Source organism: Lutjanus erythropterus, chromosome 2 (genome assembly GCF_056507025.1).
Source record: "Lutjanus erythropterus isolate fLutEry1 chromosome 2, fLutEry1.hap2, whole genome shotgun sequence".
NCBI classification, from domain to species: Eukaryota; Metazoa; Chordata; class Actinopteri; order Lutjaniformes; family Lutjanidae; genus Lutjanus; species Lutjanus erythropterus.
Window position 1 is genome coordinate 40,614,147 of NC_139318.1, and position 19,597 is coordinate 40,633,743.

At 38.5% G+C, this 19,597-nt stretch overlaps 1 protein-coding gene across 3 annotated transcripts in view; it reads left to right on the forward strand.

The window, feature by feature from the left end:
* The window catches only part of LOC146332145 (plasma membrane calcium-transporting ATPase 1-like), a 119,039-nt gene that overhangs the window by 56,393 nt on the left and 43,049 nt on the right, over positions 1 to 19,597 (forward strand). For all 3 annotated transcript variants that reach the window (XM_084739790.1, XM_084739782.1, XM_084739797.1), the window contains exons 3-6: positions 12,799 to 12,996; positions 13,887 to 14,144; positions 14,925 to 15,050; positions 16,215 to 16,340. In XM_084739790.1, coding sequence (XP_084595916.1) covers positions 12,799 to 12,996; positions 13,887 to 14,144; positions 14,925 to 15,050; positions 16,215 to 16,340 — 708 coding nt within the window. The remainder of the gene's footprint in view (positions 1 to 12,798; positions 12,997 to 13,886; positions 14,145 to 14,924; positions 15,051 to 16,214; positions 16,341 to 19,597) is intronic.

Consider the following 19,597-nt stretch of genomic DNA (forward strand, 5'->3'; position numbering starts at 1 on the left):
ACACAATAACCAGTAAACTACCAGCTACAACAGGCTGACTGCACAGCGTTTCCATGAGCCTGATTCAGTCATGGCACCTTAACACCACCTGCTGCGATGTGTGAAAACTGGTTAGCTAGAGACCAATGATGTCATCAACAAATGGTTCAACTTACAGCTGCAAATTCTGTGAATTTTCCTTAAATAATACTTGAAAACGTTAATTAATAATCAGCACAAACAATATAAACAAATAATAAAACATTAAGGTTCTTGCTCCAAACAACTGCTCTTGCCTGCCGGTATACAAAACATGTTATCGATTAATGAATTGTTAACTTACTTACTTGATTAATCATTAATGGCTAATATCTCTTGTATTTTTAAGATGTAGAAAAAAAAATCTACTTTTCATCATTTTTTTAAATATAACCTATAATGATACTGCGGCCATTGTGCAGCAAGAGAGTAGATCAGTTTTTGGACATTACTGTGGAAACTGAGCTTTAGGCCTCTGGTGGGCAGTTGCCATGGCAGCTGCTGACTGACATTTGATGTTTTGCTAAGAGATGTAACTTTCAATTTGAATGGTGACTACAGCTGGAGTATTGACTGGACAAGACCACACTGTATGTCCTTCATTTACATTTATCAAGGCATTTTTACTCCTTCTTCAAATAGCCCACATAGTGTTGATTATGCACCATTACAGATTTAAATGTGGATATATATTGACAGAAATGGAATTCCACAGAGTCCACCATGTTGATCTGTCATGTTTCTAGATGTGGCCTTTCACATTTTTTGCGAGTTTTGTGGCCACTGTAGTTTATCATACTCATGAAGGGTGAGTGGAGCAGTATGAAGTTGGTTGCAATCTTCAAGCTCACCACTAGATGCCACCAAATCCTGCACAATAGATGTCTGATCCATATACAGTACTCAACATTTGGGAATACTTTCTAATGTTAGCACTGATTATCATTACCTTTTGTTCATTTTATATCAATACCTAGTAGCCAACAGTGCCTGCACATTCCTGCTGTCTTTGTCCTGCATTATCAAAAGGACAGGATCCAGCTCATAACACTCTAGCTGTCTCTCATTGGTTCAAATGTGGTGATGTCTGAACTTCCAGTTATAGGTAGTCCTGTGGGCTCAGATCTCACTGCGTTACTCTGTGATTCAAATCATGTAGGGGGTTCTCAAATTTCAGATGTGAGGAAGCTTACGTTGGCATCCCAGCTGGTTAACTGCCTGTGTGGCTGAAGGAACTGAAGTGATAATCTCAACATTTTGAAAGCCCACCCACACAGATATTTCACTAATTAAATTAAAGAACTAAAAGTGAACACGCATCAAACAGGAAACAACTAGTTTAGTTTATAAAATGTCAGCAAACTGTAACATGTCCTTTTTTGTCTGGCCAACCAAACCCAAAGATATTCAGTTTACAATGGTAACAGAGTAAGCAAATCCTCTCAGTGGAGAGGCTGGAACCAGAGAATGGTTAGAGATAATGATTAGCAAATTACTTCTACTGATTAGTTTTAGATTGATTAATGGATTAATTAACGTGTTTCAGCCCCAACTGAAACTACACAGATACCACAAGTATTGTGTTTGCTCAGTTTGGGCTGCAGTGAATTTCCTCATTCATATCTCAGTTAGTTGACAGTAAAACCTTTTAACAGGTTTCTGCCTGTTTTTCGTCATCGCTGTCGTCTTAGTACTTGCTCTTGGTTGGAACAATTGTGTTTTTTAATAATAGGAATGTTCCTCATGACTTATTTCCCTGTTGATTAAATGTTAAAGTAAGAAAACTCTCAAAACAGTAAACATTCAAACTAAGCACAATTTAATAATTGATAAGGTTAAACATTGTCAAAAAATATTGCCCTGTTAATCACATTCTTTAGTAACTAAATCATATTTTAAATGACACTGAAATGTGTGGCACTTTGCACTGTGCACTTTTAATATTGCACATAATATAAAAACAACCTTCTAAATGTGCTGTAATTTCAGACTGAGCACATTCACAGCAGCTGTGGGTAAAGGATGCATGTCATAACGTTAGCTGGCACTAAGTATGGTTAATATTAGCAGTGCTAGCAGCAGCAGCAGCCTGCTCTCCATGCAGATTAACGTATACGTCTGTGCTGAATACAGTCATGCATTGCTCCAGTTAAGTGGTTATATGCTGTTTTTTTCTGATACAACCCATGTACAACCTTATTTTCATTTCCTAGATCAAAATGCTGTCGAACTGCATGTCATCTGCCTCTCTGGTTAACAGGTTTACTAGTTGTGTAAAAACAGGAGTAACAGTTAAGCAGTGTTGCACATTAATAAAATATCTCCAGGATTAAGGAGACTTTTTTGTGATTGCGGCATAAAATGCCGGATTTCATGGCAGGTTTTCAAAGAAAAATTGTGACGCATGTTGTGATGTTTTTAGGCATTTTTCTGCCATGAGATTGTTGGAGCAAGTGAAAGGGTTTTTTGTTTGTTTGTTTGATTGTTTGTTTTTTGTATAATTCATTAAAAATCAGTGGCTACTTGTTCCAGGGAGAATAAAACCACATTCTGTTTGGAGTGTTCTAAGTAATAGCCTCAGTATTACAAAAGTTACTTTATTTGCAAATGCAAAACTGCACCTGGGGGTTATTCCACAAAGGAGCAAACAAAAACATAATAAATAATAAAAACACTGAGTTGATTCATTGAGACGTACATGTATGATGTTTGTATTGGGGACTGCTATGATTGGTGGAACTCGTGCAAAGCTATGATGATTGGTCAAATTTAGGGAAAAATTGTCATGAGTGGACAAAAATTTCAAGGTCGTGCAGAATTCTCAGGGATTGGTTGAGTTTGTGTTCATTGTTGTGGTTGCAACATTGCAACCTCCTGGAGGAACTGGTTAAAAAGCTTGTATTTCTGATGCAGACTAGAAAGGGAAGGAACGTGTAATCATTTAGCTGATCGATCTTGCACATCCCTAGCAAAAATGATAGTAATGGTCTCGACCTGTCTATATGAAAAGTGCCCATAGATAACATCTGTCATGATTTGGTCTTAAAAAAATAAATTAACACAATGACTAAACACCACACAGCAGGCTGAAGAAAGCCAGGTTTCCCCCACATCAGACAAATGTGGATTTTGTGATGTAGCAAACTGCAAAACTGATTTTATTTTTATTCAGAAAATCTCTTGTTGTTCTGTAAATAAGCATTATGGAGCAATTGCACATAGGAAAAAATATAGTATTGTAGAATTACAGTCCAAATAGTGAGTTGGAGCCATAGATGTTTTCCCCTGCCCCCTCCTCACCAGACTCCAGCAATTTCTAATTTCTGCAGGCTGCAGGACATGAGAGACATTGTAAACTGACAATAATAAGCAACAACAAGTCCTCCACTGTAAGTTGATCACGTGTTTATAACTGTCAGCTGTCTGACAATGTAAAGCTAAGTGCATTATCCTGAAAACAAAAGCCCACTATATACACACACACACACACACACACACACACACACACACACACACACACACACACACACACACACACAAGAGTTTGAGTTCAGCAACTGCCTGCAAGACTTAACCGAGATTTAACCGTTGGAAACATCTACTCCTTCTAAAAGACTGTTTGATTTCTTATGACTTATTTACAGACACTTAATAATTTGGTGAACATTAGAAATTAATTCAAACTCTGATTACCATGAAACGGGCATGCAAACAGTTATTCTGGTCAGCAATGGAATTTCAAAGGAGGATATCGGAACTGTACTGTTGTTGTCAGAGAAGCCACTATTTCAACGTAGCATGTTTCCTTAATCTCTGATGACCTCGTGATCATTTTATTATTTATCACAGTACATATATTACAGATTTCTTCTTTAAGAATGTAACTGAGATAAGTACTGACAGTCAGGGTTAAATCTGTGAAATAAATCAGTTCACACACACACACACACACGGACACACACACACACACACACACACACACACATACAAACAGTAGTATTGTAAGTAGGTTCAGAGGTTTCTTGGCCTGCTGGCGTGCCGGAGCTTTTCAAGCGCTGTGGTGTGAGAAGTCAGCGACCAATCTGAGATTCAGCATGATCTGCGTGACCCAAGTCTCATTCACTGTAACATACACACACACACACACACACACACACACACACACACACACACACACACACACACACACACACAGCCTCGGGTCATCCATGTCTCTGCCAGTTGAAGCAGAATGCTCCTCTGAGCGATCAGCAAGAGGGAGAAAGACAGCAAGACATGCAATGCTCTTCATTGTCTTTCTTCCTTTTTTTTTTTTTTTTTTTCGAGTCAGGTTTTTCGCTCTGTCACATATCTTATCATAAACTAAAATAAACTCTTATCTTTAGTTTATCTCACCCTATAAAATTCCCTCTCCAGACTTTGCAAGAACCTGAAAATAGCTGAGAAATACAAATATGTCCATTGATCCATCCTTTAGCTATGTCTGCTTTTCCTTAAAGGTGGCAGGGGGTCTGGAGTGGATCCCAGCTGACTAAACAATCAAGCTGCATTTTATCATTATTATTGTTATTATCAAAAGTTCAAAGTTTCTAAAAAAAAAAATAGGGTGAGCTTCAACAATTTCCTATAATCTCAGCTTGCTTTCAAGATCACATGATGTTGAACTGACGTTTTTGGAGACTCCAGTCTGTGTGTATGTGACATGCAAAAAGATGTATTAGCACAGATAACAGATATATTTGTGCAGTTCGGGTGGAGTCTACAATTAGATGCAGTACAAGAAAACATGCTTTTATTAAAGTGTTTATTGATCGTTTTTTGTAGTTAATTCAGTTATCTGCATGCATTGATGCCATTACTGCACACTTATCGCTATTAGAAAAGCAACAGTCTGATTGCAGATGGAACTATGAATATGGAGCACTCGCTCTAATAATCCTGCTGCCACAACAGAATTTATTTTGATAATCCAGAAGAAATTAGGTTTGATGACTTCCTTTATGAAAAAATATGTCCTGAGAGCTTTGATAGACTAATCACAGTTTAAATTTGTGATGTAGAACTTGTGTGCATCTGTTTCCTCCAGTTTGTGCCTAATGCATTACCATTTCAGTTTTTTAGTTTTTCGGAATTGGACGCTTAGCTTAAAAACACTTTTATGTATTGTGTAATGTATTTTGCTCTCTGTGTGATTTAAGAAAAAAGATTTTTAACCATTTTTCCCAGAAGTGCTTCTTTTTCCTAATCGAAACAAAGACAATAGCTGAAACAATTACATGTCTTCTCACACAGTTTGTACAACGTGAACTAAAACCATCAACCCAAAACTTTGATGTTTCTTTCCAATATTTAATGTTTTCAGACAAAATAATACTTTTATTTACTGTCACAAGAGCTACCTGGAGATGAAAAAGGTTCAGAGGACAGAATATTTTTTGATCCAGATGGTTAAAAGTCTTTTAGGACTCTTGTGTGTGTCTGTATATACGTACATGTGCGTGACCTGTGTGTCCCCACACACCATTGCATGCTATTACTCCACATATCTTCATGCATTTTTAAGCAGAGTGAAAGGACGTTTTTTTTCCCACGAAGACAGTGAGTGCTCACTAGTTATTTGAGTAATTCTGTGCGGTTGGATGTGTGTTTCAGAACAGATCATTAACAGTTTCAGTGGAGAAAGAGAGATAATAAAAACCAAAGTGACTGTTTATGGCGTGTTCAGTCCTCAAATCCACTTTATTTGAGAAAATGTTTGCTTTAAAATACTGTCCAGTATCAAATGTGGCCAGATTTAAAGTCTGGTCAGATTTAGTCTCATTTAGACAAAGTTCTTGAATGGCTGCTTGTGTTTAGACAACATTTAACATCTGAAAACGTATTTCATCCACTGATAAAAAGGGTTTTGTAGAAAAAAAAACTATGTGCTTACATTTTTATGTTTGGCAAAGAAAACAAAGATGGGCAAAGTTGGTGTCTGTCGTAATCACTAGTGTTGTTGCAGTATGTATTCTGGTCACCAGCAGTTGCAACACTGAGCTCATACTATCCAGTGAGCCAGAAACTAACTTAATACCTGCCTGATATTGTCTCTTTTTCAGCTTAAAATTTAATTAGTGAATTTGTGGCTGTGAAATGTAAAATGTCCAGGAGAAAGCCATGTAGGCTCTAGTGCTGCACAAGAGCATGTGCCAATTTAGGGTGCCAGATTGAAATTAAATTCAAACCATGTCCACCCGGCTCTGACCGGCACTCTGCTGGTCGGGTTTTGGAGAACACCCAGTCAGCAATAGTGTTGCATGGATGATGTGTTTTTGTAGGCCAGCCCTGAGGTTAGCATCGCTCTGGTTCCCTCCACAAAAAGCAAGTGGGATTTTTCCATTGGATTTTGGATTATTGCCGAAAATAAACTCTGTGGCAAACTAAAGTTAATGATACTGACATGTTTTGTTCAGCAGGATAATCTTCACAAATTAACACTATTTTTAGGAATTTTGAAGCATAAATGCAATTTCCTGAAGTAAAAAGCTGAAGTAAAAAGCTAATAGCGCGAATGAACCGCACCAGCCTGGTCAGTTCCACAAAGCAGAAGAAATATATGGCTGAAAGTCTGAGCATGAATGTTGTTTTGTGTTTAGCACATGAAATAAAATGGATGTGTTTGTTCAGATAATTTTATCACAATTGCAATGTTAATTTCCTTTAGTATATTAATGGGAATTCCCATTATATGTTAGCATCTTCAACTGAAGTTGAAGCATGACATCAACATCACTTGTTTCTGTGTCAGTGACTGTTAGTCCAGCTGTGGGACAGCAGTGAAAAAGGAAGCACTGCAGGATGATGATGGAAAAGAATGAGACAGAGACAGAGCTGGTGGATAACCTGCAGTGATGATAGAGGAAGCAGGAAGCAGTTCTGACAACAAGGAGGCGAGAGAAGGAGAATCAGCCCCCTGTCTTTGTACTGGACATCAGAAATCCCGAACAATAAGACTGGACATTAATACCTGCTGCTGTGGTCTCATCTGTCAGAGGGAGAATGAATGAAAGTGATAACTGTGTGTGGCAGAAGATGTAGCTGCATGTTGGCTGATAAAGCTGCGAACTGGAAGAGACCTCTTTTTGGACCAGTGAAGTGCATTTCTGCTGGAAACTGAAATTCATAAACATCTGTGACAGGCGAGTGTGCAGCCGACTGCTCTGCTGTTACTGGAACATCATCTCAGAGCTTTAATCTGCATCTCCACGGGGACGCTCACCAACACAACAGGCCGGCGCCAAGCACCAGATGAAACCCGCCGTCACAGTCGCAACATTAAACCTGAAAAAAACAGACTTGACTTCAAACAACCAGTAAAGGTTCTCTGTGATTCTGTTAGTCTTTATTTTAGTGTGACGGGAGCTTTCAGCATCGATCACTGACTTCACAATGATGAAACCAAACTTTGAAATAAACCACACCGTGATGAAACATCGTTCATGATGACTTTGACAATGGGTGTATTTTTAAAATCTCTGTTTGTGCAAAAGCTCATCATGAAGATGTTGCTGCTGCTGCTGCTATAAATCACAAAGCTTCTCAGTCAGACATGTTAGTATGCTGTAATGTTACTCTCTGGTGTAAACCCACCGTGAGGTTACAAACTGGTTTGGCATTGTGAGGGTCAACATCTTGTTTTTTTGCAACCAGACCAAGCACAGTAACAACAAGAGCTGAGTCTGGTGGGTGATGAACTGCGACCTGGGCAGTAGTTGGTTTTTGCTTGTCCATTCTGCTGGAAAAAAAATGGCTGGTCACAACGTTTCTCTTATTACAGCTAAACAGTCGCTAAAATAGGTTTCTGAAAACATATTTGGCAAAAAATAGCTAATGCAATAACAGAATCTTCATGAATTTGAGTTTTGTGCGGCTTCATTGGAAATCGGACACAAAATGGTGGCTGCTTGGTCGCAGTCTTTCTTGTATTACCACTAAACAGTACACAAAAAATGTTCCTGTTAATATTTTAGGCAAGAATAGGAAAGTCTGTGTGGGCTGTGGCGATGTCTTGCTGACAGCAGCCAACCTGTGACGACCTGCCTCTCAAGTAAACGTGCATTGTTGAACTCAACTCACGTCTGTGTAGAGAGACCAGAAAGAAAGATGTTTTTAAAGTCTCTGTGTTCAGATGTCAGCACCATTGTAGCTCCTAAATGAATCTCTGTTGTTTGAAGTTTAGTTTCTTTCCTGCATTTCTGTTTGTACTTTCTGCCTCATCTCATCTTTCTGCCAAGCTTGTATCTGCCTCATTTGACCGTTTCATGCTCACTTTAAGATGGATATGAGTTGAGTCATGTTACTGCTGATAAAAATGCAGCATTTGCTCATTTTGCTGCTACATAAAAAGCTTTTAAATAACAAACAGGCAACTTAAATTTTGCAGAACATTTACTTGTAGCGTAGTATTTTCACCGAGGGGTTTTAGTACTTTTGCCTAAGTAGTAGACTTGAATTACACACCCACTGCACCTGTGTGTTATTGAGTCAGCCTTTCCCTTTAAAGAACGTTGGGTAGTGGGCAACCTGTGTGACGGAGGTCTAGAGGAGTTTGTTGAAAAAATGAACCAGCTAGTTAGCCTACGAGTCAGGCTAAAGACATTTAGAATGGCCTAAAACCAGAGGTCTTTCAGATACTTTTGAGGAAGCTAAGTTAGCTTCTTACATGCCAGCTCTGCTGTGAAGAGTACAGGGAGATGCTGTAGTAACGTTACATAAACAGGGACTTTGTATTTCTTCTCTGGCGGGAAAAAAAACCCAACGCACAGCCTTTTAGTAACTGATAATCTGCAATCTGAGCTGATATACACACTTAATGGCTGCATGAAGTAGGGTAACTACCACTCAGCAGACCATTTGAAACACTGAAAACTCAGATATGACGATATGGTCATCAGCTATATCGCACATTAATTCATACTCAACTAGAACAAATATAATCAATATATCGCCCAGTCTAAGTGGCCATGAGTGACAAAGAAACTAGTACTGTACTGTTGTGGTGTAATAACCTCAAAATAAAGAAACTTGATTACTTGATTCCTGCGTCCAAAGAAAAAAGAGGCCAGTATAGAGAAGTGATGAGGATGAGGAGGAGGGAACTCTTCATTCAGTCTCTCTGCTGAGAATCATTAGAGAAGGAATGAGAGGCCATTATTAAAACATATGAAGGCAGGAACATGTCTGAACTCATGTTCATGCTGACTTGCACAGTCCTCCTTCATGAGAAATCCTGGCAGCGCGTTCTGTTGACATTCAGATCACGTTCCACTGCACATCTCCCAATTCCACCAAGAATCCACAGCCGCCATGTTGTTGCCCACACAGCCGTGCTGGGGAAATCACAGATTTTCAGGGTTTACTGAAAAATACACAGATTCATTAAAAAGAAGCAGATGAGTTCAGCGAGGTTTCATTCAGACTTGTCCTTGACTTTGCAGTCAGAAGTTGCTGCAAATAAACACTGTTTACTGAAGTTAACGTTAATGAGGTCCTGTGGTGATGAGCTCGGCTCAGAAAATCCTCCGGTATTAGAAAGTGAAGATAAACATGAGCTGCTGATTACACTTCATTAATTGATAGAGTATAATAAATGAACTCCAAATAAGGTTTTTAAGATCTGATTTTCACTCTGGTTTTTAAAAAATAACCAAAAATAAGAAGCTCCTAAAGACGGAGCCCTCCTGCTCTTCCCTCCTGGAAGCATCCAGATCGACTTAGAAATCTCATGTTTTTATTGTCTTTATATGGAGAATGAATGAGCAGTTAGACATGAGTCACTGCTGGAAAATGACATCTCTGGAATCAATAACTCAAAGATATTGTTTGGTCTCAAGTTAGCAGAGGATTGTAAGAGATCTTTCCGCAGAGGGGCAAGAAGATAACCATCAGACAGATTTTTTCATAACTTGCCTAATCAATTAGTTGAAATCTTGAAATTTTGAAACTTAAAATTGAAAGACTTGCTTGTCTGACAACAACATTACAGCCGCAGTGTCCTCCTTGTAAAATTTCTTTTCCGGGCGCAAATAATTTCAATCGTAAATCATATATTAAATAGGGATTCAACCTATTTATTATTAAGTCTAGGGCTCAGACTTACTGTTTGGACTGTAGTAGTCATTTTTTGACACACAGTTGTTATGTATTTCTCCTTTAAGTAACAGCCAACCATTGATTAGTCTTTCAATTTTATTTTATTTATATATTTACAGAGGTCTTCAGTATGTTCCTGTGAGCCAGCTGATCCAGACTGGGTCGGTCTGGTCAGGTGGTGTCGTGTTGACATGGAGCATTTTGGCTCTGGTGGAGCAGCAGATTGTGTGTACAGCAGGGAGGTTTGGGCCAGTTCAGTCTGCCATAGACTCATCACCATCACAGACAACAACACACACCAGTGGTTTCCAGCCTGTGGGTCGGGACCTGCACAAGGGGCCACAAGATCAACCTGAAGGGTCGTGGGATGATTGGCAGAAAGACAAAATCACAGATCATACCCCAAGAAATCATCAAAATAAAACAAAAATCTTTTATTTTTGGCTGAGCTGATCACCACTAGAAGACAAATGGAAATGGAAAAGGGTTTGTTTTATGGGGTCACAAGTGACAAACGAGTTCGGATTCACTGCCAACACACATACAGGGATCAGTGAAACCTGCAAACCAGCACAGCTGTTTTCAGCTGTTAATATTTAACATCTGAGCACAGAAATTATTTTTCCACACTGCGAGGCTGCACCTTGACGCCCCATTTCTCTGACCTTTTTGTCATTTCTTTTTTAACTGAATCTCCAGACAGAAAGGAGGAAATAATGAGTCCAAAAATACATAATTTCTCTGGGTGGAACAATCTGAGTTGGTGAATTGCCCAAATAAATACTGTATATGGAAACACTGCAGTCTTTCATGGCAACAAAAGTAGGTCATATTACAACTGCTGTTTATAGAAATGTGTAGTAATATCTTGGTTTTTCATAACTATAATGCACCTTCTGCCTTAAATATGTGTAACCTGATTCCAATTAGCTCAAACAGCCAGTGGAGTGGCGAGCTTGGTTAAACAGTGAGCTGATCATAGAAAACCTAAATTCTGCTTAATTGCAAATCAGCAATCACAAAAAAGCTGCTTAAAAAAGAGGATCTATAGATAAAGATCCAATGTGGACACTGGATATGGGGAGTCGATAAAAGATTCACTCGGTCACAGATTTGACAAAATGGTGGATGTAACAATGTCAGCAACAGCTCACGAACTCTGCCAGTAATAGTTGCTATTAGCAACTGAAACTAACTGCTGGTGGTAGAGAGAGAGAAACGGAACTCCCTGGCTCCGGTCCAGAGAGAAGAAATCCTCTTTCATAACCCCACTAACATTTGTAACTACAAGAATAACTAAAAATACAGCCTTGGAACAGAGCCTTAGTGGGCTGTGTGGTTTCCATCAAATGTTTAAATAAGAACAGTAGGTTTTGAAAAACTTTTTTAGAAGCCTTTAACAAGTATCTGTAGAAGATGACCAAAACTGGGTTTTTGGGCCTGACACCAATATTAGGATAACTGATCAATATTCTTTAGTATATAATATATAAAAAGGACCTGAAGCTTGACAGAAGAAGTAAGTCCATGATCTTGTCCAGGAGACGCAGTTCACCCACATGTCAGTAATAACAGCAGGACAAAGACGACCGAATGCTGTCAAGATTTCAACTAGAAAGTAAAAAAAAAAAAAAACTTTAAAAGAGAGGGTTCGTACGTTTCATAAATGTGGATGAAAGCTAGTAAAATGGATGCATCAGTGTTTTTGTTCATGGGAGCTGTAGTTATTCCTGTACTCACAAATCATTCTTTAACTTTGTTAAAGTCACTAAGTTTTCAGTTTCTTATAGCGACTGCTCTTGAATATACTGACTTGTCATGAGGAGTTTGACAGTAAATCCCAGGAACACTTAATTTTTCAGAAAGACAGATGAAAGAAATGCTGAATGAGAAATTGCATTGAGTTACCAAAGTTAGTGGAACAGAGGCTCGCTTGGACATGACATCACGAGTTTCGCTCTCTGTTGTGCGTGAACATCCGTTTGAACATGTAATACACAAGGGACAAAAGTACACCATGTTTCTGTACAGCTGCTGTTGCTACGTGATGATGTTATGATACCTTGGGACCCAAGATAAAATGATGTGGCGTGTCTTTGCTGAGTTCATTAAGAGAAGATTGACTGGAAAATGACTTTAAATGGAAACATTTTGCATTACAGCCTTTCAAATTACAGCACACACAGTGCTTAATGAATCCAATTACTGTACTTCTTTTTTGAGTGGAGAGAAACCAGTCAGTTGTCATTTTTCCTCAGATTTGAAGTTAATGTTCTATTTCTTTACTTTTTTAAAGAAGTTGTGATATGATCTATATACATACTCTACTACACATATGTTTTTATCGACACAGATCAAACTTTTATTGTTTTTGTCTTGTGTTTGAATTTTTCTTCAACACCCTGAAGCAGGCGTCTAGCCAAATCTGGGTGGTGTTGGCTAGGCTGTCTTTATTTTACTCAACATGGCTTTGGATTTTTCTTCCTCAGCTCCAAAGAGCATTAAGTGTGAAAGATGTGTTCTTTCAAAAAATCTTTTTTACCTTTTGTTTATAAAACAATGACACACTCCAGTTATTCCCTTCTTTTAGAGAAGCTTCCTGTATTGATGTGAATATTGATGTTTTAAATGTGTTTGTGTCTGCAGGTCTGTCTGGTAACCCCGTTGATTTGGAGAAACGTCACACGGCATTCGGCAAAAACTTCATCCCGCCCAAGAAGCCCAAGACGTTCCTGCAGCTGGTGTGGGAGGCTCTGCAGGACGTTACACTTATTATTCTGGAAATTGCTGCCATCATCTCACTGGGCCTGTCCTTTTACCATCCACCAGGGGGCGACAGTGAAGGTTGGTACAGTCTGAACTCTGGCAGGCTTTTAACTGAAAATAATAATGGCTGCTGGCAAAACTAAGGTCACTGAGTTCATTTCCTCATGATTTCATTCTTTTGTGTAAATTTTGGAGGTTTTGGAAAAACCGCTTTAGTGGCATGTAGAGAGATTACATGCTACTCTTAATATACATAGTGCGTGGTTATTTTCAGTATTTTTAGACTGTATACAAATTTGAATTTGATTACTGTTAGGCCAGCAAACTAATAATTAAATCTGTTTTCAGTATTTCTTCACCAGAATTTAATTCCAGAGAAAACACCACTTAGACATTCATGCTGGTAAAATAAAATATAAAGAACTTTAATTTAAGCACTTTACTGAGCAAACTAAATCTGTAATTATAATTTACCATAGTAAACATTTTAATTGGGTTTTTTTGTACAGTATACTTTTATGTATTAATTTACTTTACTATTTTTATTTATCTATTTCAGTTACTTGTTTGGTTTGTTTTTAATTATTCAGTTTTATTGATCTTTAGCCTTTCTGTATTCACACTCATTTTATTTTATGTTTATTCAGATTTCATTCATTTATGTGTCTCTTTTCAAATCAGACATATAATTTAACATTAGTATTAAAATTCTGGCTACAGCCCTGTGCAAAGATGTCCAAAAATGAAAGAAAACAATTCAATATATAGATTAAATATATATCTTTTTTCTATAAATGGTAATAATTATCATGAGATTAAATATACAAAAGACAAAGAAAATATTAAAAAAAAAAAGTAAAGTTCATGCTAAAGAGTTTGTGTTAACAACATTTCTCCAACCAGTTTGAACTTGACATATTTATTTGGTGACATTAATTGTAATTCAAAATGCTCTTGTCTTCTTGCAGCATGTGGCCAGGTTGCAGGCGGTGTCGAGGACGAGGGAGAGGCTCAGGCTGGCTGGATCGAGGGCGCTGCCATCCTGTTTTCTGTCATTATTGTGGTCCTGGTGACGGCCTTCAACGATTGGTCCAAGGAGAAGCAGTTCCGTGGGCTGCAGAGTCGCATCGAGCAAGAACAAAAGTTCACCGTCATCCGCAAAGGCCAGGTCATCCAGATCCCTGTGGCCGAAATCGTGGTGGGAGACATTGCTCAGATCAAATACGGTATGAGAGAACAGACACCAGACTGAAATATCAAACCTGAGACGTTAATGTCTGCCTGAAGCGTTTAAAGACAGTCTCGAACATCACTGGATGGCTCCTGCTTTTTGTCAGTTTCTGTCTGTCAGGCACTTAAAATTATCAAACCATTTCTTTATGAACAGGACCATTGTCATATTAAAACAGAAAGGGTTCTTCACCAAACTTTTGACACAAAGTTGGCAGCACACTACTGTTTAAAATATCTTTGTCTGCTGGAACATTAAGATTTCTATTCACTGGAACTAAGAGCCATATACCAGACCAGAAAAAATAGATAAATAGACCAAAACTACACAAAAATACGTGGACATGGCTGTTCTATATCTGCACATACACAGAAAGTGATGCATCATAATTACATGTTTAAGAAGAATGAAAGAAAACCTGACTCTAACAAAAAGATAAAGGCAACACATGTAAATTTTCCTTTTTTAATCTTAAACCTCACTGACTGGATGCTGTGGATTTCTTGCATCAGTTATACTCTTGACTCTGTTTTTAACAATAACTGCTACAGATTTGGCTGATTAAGTTCTGACTCCTGTTTTCTAATTTTACAATTAAATCTTTGTTTAGAATTTATAGTAGAGCTAAACAACCTGTGTGCAGCAGTTTGGTTGAAGTTTGAATGGCATGTTTTGGTGACTAAAGGAGGTCTGTGTCAAAGAGCAAAACTCGGTTTACACTGGAACTGTTTTGAGAAAAAAAATTAAATGAACCCTCTGACGTCTGTGTTTGCAGGAGACCTGCTGCCTGCCGATGGGATCCTGATCCAAGGCAATGACCTGAAGATTGACGAGAGTTCTCTGACCGGAGAGTCCGATCAGGTCCGCAAGTCTCTGGAGAAGGACCCCATGCTGCTGTCCGGTGAGTGCCTGCTCACAGTCTCATGACAGTGGACCAACACTGATGATTCTCTCTCTGACTTTGAAGTGATTCTGCTGAGATTCACTACCGTTAAGCAAAAACATTCACTGTGTCTGTTTGATTCTGGTCTGGAAGGAAAATACTCTGAAGCAAGATGTGGAATCAGATCTCATAATTAATCAGCGTGAATAATATCCATATCAAAACGGACAAGTTGTCGGGATGAATGATCAATTAAGTCAATCAGTCAGGCGTTATTTGTGTAGGACATTTTCATATAATTTAGTGCAATTTAGAGCGCTGTACAGTAACTGACAAGCTAATAATAACAAACAATTGGAGACCGAAAAGAAAATAAATACATGAAATAATTTAAACCCTGTTAATCTGTTTAATATCAGTGTAAAATCACAAAGCAGGGGCAACTTCTGGGGAACCTAATTCTGTGATCAGTTTCTCCTGGCTTGTGATTTTTTTTTATCAACTATAATCTTATTTAGATTATACTAAAGATGTGTTTTGGTGAATATTTCAATTTATCATATATGAAAGATGTTTTAGGATTTTGGAGGGGTCTTTGTCTTTATGTCTCCATAACATTTATTGACCAGGCTCAGTGCTGAAATCCAGAAAAACTGAGACATTATATATTAGAAGTAACTTATATAAGCTTTACAAATTTACAATTTTCTGTTTAATCAAGGAGTGGCTCCCTATCATTTGAAAAATAATTTGTTTCAAAAGCAGGTATCTCACCAAAATCATGAAAGTTGGCAACCCTAGTTTTTCTCTCTGAGACTCAGAACCTGTAACTGTAACTCTGGTTTATCCTTGTTGAGTTGTTCTGTGACATCCAAGCACTGTGTCATCAGGAGACTCTGTCACAGAAAGCTGTGTGTCATCACCATAGAAAGATACGCCATGTCCCCTGATGACACCACCAAGAAGTAACATGCTGTAAGATTAAGAAGTAATGGCCCTAAGATTGATCCCTGGGGAACTCAAATTGATAATATCAGAAAACAATGAAGTACAAAAAAATGTTAGTATTCAATAGTGCAAATAAGAAAAGGTTAGACAAAACAATAAAGACATGACAGTAACCCAGTGACAGCTACAAATCAAGTTCTGTTGTGACTCTTTGCTTCTTGAATCTTTCCTTAGGGACCCACGTAATGGAGGGATCAGGCAGGATGGTGGTGTCGGCTGTTGGCCCCAACTCTCAAACCGGCATCATCTTTGAACTGCTGGGCGCCAGTGAGAATGCTGAAGAGAAGAAGGTCAAGAAAAGTAAGACACGAGACAAAGCCTGTCACATATCATGTCTCAAAATCATACCTCATGTTGAAGTGTTGAAGGTCATACGAGGACACAAAGTGTGTGAAGTGTTGGGAGGAAAGTTGGGCTAGAAAGATGCCTATCACCTTGTCAGCTTCTGAATATTTCTACTCTACTGTTTGAACAGTGCAGATTGGAAATATTTGCACGTTTTTTTTTATCAGCTGGTGTTGATTTGAAGTTTCCTGTTGTATTTGCTGACTCTGTTAGCAGGTAGAGTTCATCCAGTCTGAGCTGATAACAGCAGAGCTGTTTGAAGGGTGTAACTGTAACACTTAAACATTAGTGAGCTTCAATCTGATCACAAAAGTCATCAGTGAATAAATGAGACCACGGATGAGTTCATCTGTAGTGATCACATCTGCTGAACAACTGAACACAACTGATTGACATTTAAGTATCTGACCAAAAGGGATGTTTACAATAGTAAAAGTTTACAAGTTTACTTATAATTGACTGTTCTCTAAGCCCCTCCTCTACACAGTGTTGTCCATTCATAGCCTAGCAACGATAACAAGGCGTGGCAGATCTGTCGTTGTTTTGATTTCTCCACATGTTGAAGTGTTGTTCATGCATTTGTATCAAGAGATATAGTCTTCATCCCAATGAGTTGCATGGTGGTGCTCGTACCCAGCATAAGCTGCTAATGTTAGTATGTTTAGCTAACTAGCTTACCTACAGTTGTAACCAAAGCTGTGCCTTAAAGAAATATTCTGACCTTGCATTTTTCTCTTGATAACATGTAGTACAGAACAAGGGATAAACAGTGTTTCCCTGTAATACAAGGAAGATGTTGCTCCTTTATTTCCATGTCCTATTCATGGATTGTCAACTGGTGATGATGCTGAAGTTTTACCTGGGACCTTTTCGCCGCACAGTGGCAGCACACTGGCTCAGTGATTAGCACTGTTGCTAACAGCAAGAGGGTCCTGTGTTCGACTGGGGAAGGGCCTGTCTGTGTGTAGTTTTAGTGGGTTTCCTCCGGATGCTCCAGTTTCACCCACCATCAAAAAAGACAGGTTAGGTTAATTCTCCGGTCAGTAACCTTGACCAAGGCACTGACTTAGAACTGCAATTGGTTCTAAGAGAGTTTTCAAGTAAGTCAGAGAAGTTAACATTTGTTAGCTAGGTAGCTACAACTGACAAATCTGCCAGGTAATTTGTTATTTCAGCAAAATTGTTGGTCACTGGATTAAAATGAGAGGATTTTTTTTTTGTTAAATTCTGTCTGAAATTAACCTATTGTTTCAAATATTACTCAGAATTGTAATGGTTAGTCTGCCGCTATCACTGTAAATGACATAATGCGAATTTCCAAATGAATGCATTATTGTGAACATTTCATTCAGTCAGCACTTTGAACTGTTTCCACACAGACCTGAAAAAGGACAAATTAATCCACCAAGAATACAACAAATCTGTTTGGTTGGTCACCTGAATAAACACTACATTGTGGTCTCATTTATTCGTGGTACTTTATGGCTACTATACCGAGGTATTGATTTGAAAGTGATGTAATGTTGGTTGAAAATGCCAAACGTACCTTCCTCTGTTTACACACAGTTGCTTTTTGAAGTGGAACCCTTCAAAAGCCAAAGTCCAGATGATCCTCGTACTATCACAGAGCAGTTTGATGTAAACCAACAGGCTTCAGCAGTCGGTCTCTATTGCTTTTGATTTGCTTGTGATCATGCTAACCCCCTTTTACTCATGTCTTTTTCTTTAGTTTGTTTTTGTCTGATCATTTGTTTTATTGGCTAAAGTTTGAGTTTGTCAGGCATTCATTGTGAACTGGCTGAATGTGCCAGCTCAGCGGAGAGAGACGCTCAGGTTTACATTTTGGCCTCCAGTCAATGATTTTAAAAAACAAACCAGTAATGAATTCCTTATGAGGAGAACCACAATATATTTTTCTCTGATTCAACTGAAATTAAACTGAAAATGAGCAGCAGAAGAGAGCATTTAAATTGGCATCTCATATGCGTCTGTACTTGATTGATATATGAGATTCCCTAGGCCCTGACCATAGGCCCCGACCATAACCATAATCTGTACCCACATCTAATCATAATCCTCAAACCAGGTCTGAACCATAAAAAACCATGAAACGTTGAGAACTGGACAAAATATCCTCATTCTCCAAAATTGTCCTCACCAAGTCTGAAATTTTGACTGGTCCTTACAAAAATAGAAATACAACAACACACACAAACGCACTGTTGAGTGTTCTACTTTAATGTCGCAATTTGCTGCATCAGCCTGCTGTGCACACAAACACACAGACACACACACATTCATGCATTAGTATACAGAAGTCACACCCATTGGTTATCTTACGAGCATAAGAGCCTTCAGTATGTGCAAACACAGAGACACACACAGACACACACTTAAAGCAGTTCAGTCTCTGTCATCAATCACAAACCACCAGCTGAATTACAAAGAGCTGTGTGTGTGTGTGTGTGTGTGTGTGTGTGTGTGTGTGTCTGTGTGTCTGTGTGTCTGTGTGTGTGTATTTATGTTGGCTTTGACCTTGCCACACCTCCTTTCACAGTAAAAGCAGCGAGCTCCATATTACAGCACCAGGAAGTTAATGTCCCTCAGGAGGAAACAGCACCTGACCTGCACCTGTCACAAACTGTCACATGTCTAATCAATGCGTGACAGGGGACAAGGATCCACAACAAATCTGTTAACATGTAGATATGCAAATAGATGCAGTGAAGGGAGGAAACCAAATTAATCTTCAGCACCACAAACACAATCTGAAGTAGTCCATACATTGTTTGAACTTGTGGCTTTGTCTACATTTTTTTAGCGTTTAATTCGAAAGAAGAATTGCAAAGTTGCCCAATTAGCACCCTCCACTACATATAATCCAGTTCAGAATCATTGTTAGGAGCTTCGGACAAATGAAATCAAACCTCAGCCTCGCCAAATCAAATCATGTGCTGCCTCGACACTAAAGAGTTGACAGGAAATGAAATAAGAGCAGTAATAGGAGATGACAGGGACATTGTGATTCATGATCAGCACCTCGACCGCTGGGCCAGAATCTAAGAATGGTACCTCAATGGCTGTTTGGACTTTCATTATTTTTGCAGGTATTTGGTCATAAACCAATAAATGTATTGGACAGTGTTAATGTTCAAAAAAGTTTTCATGTCAGTGCATATCAGTAAACATATACAGCTATACCGATATATCTG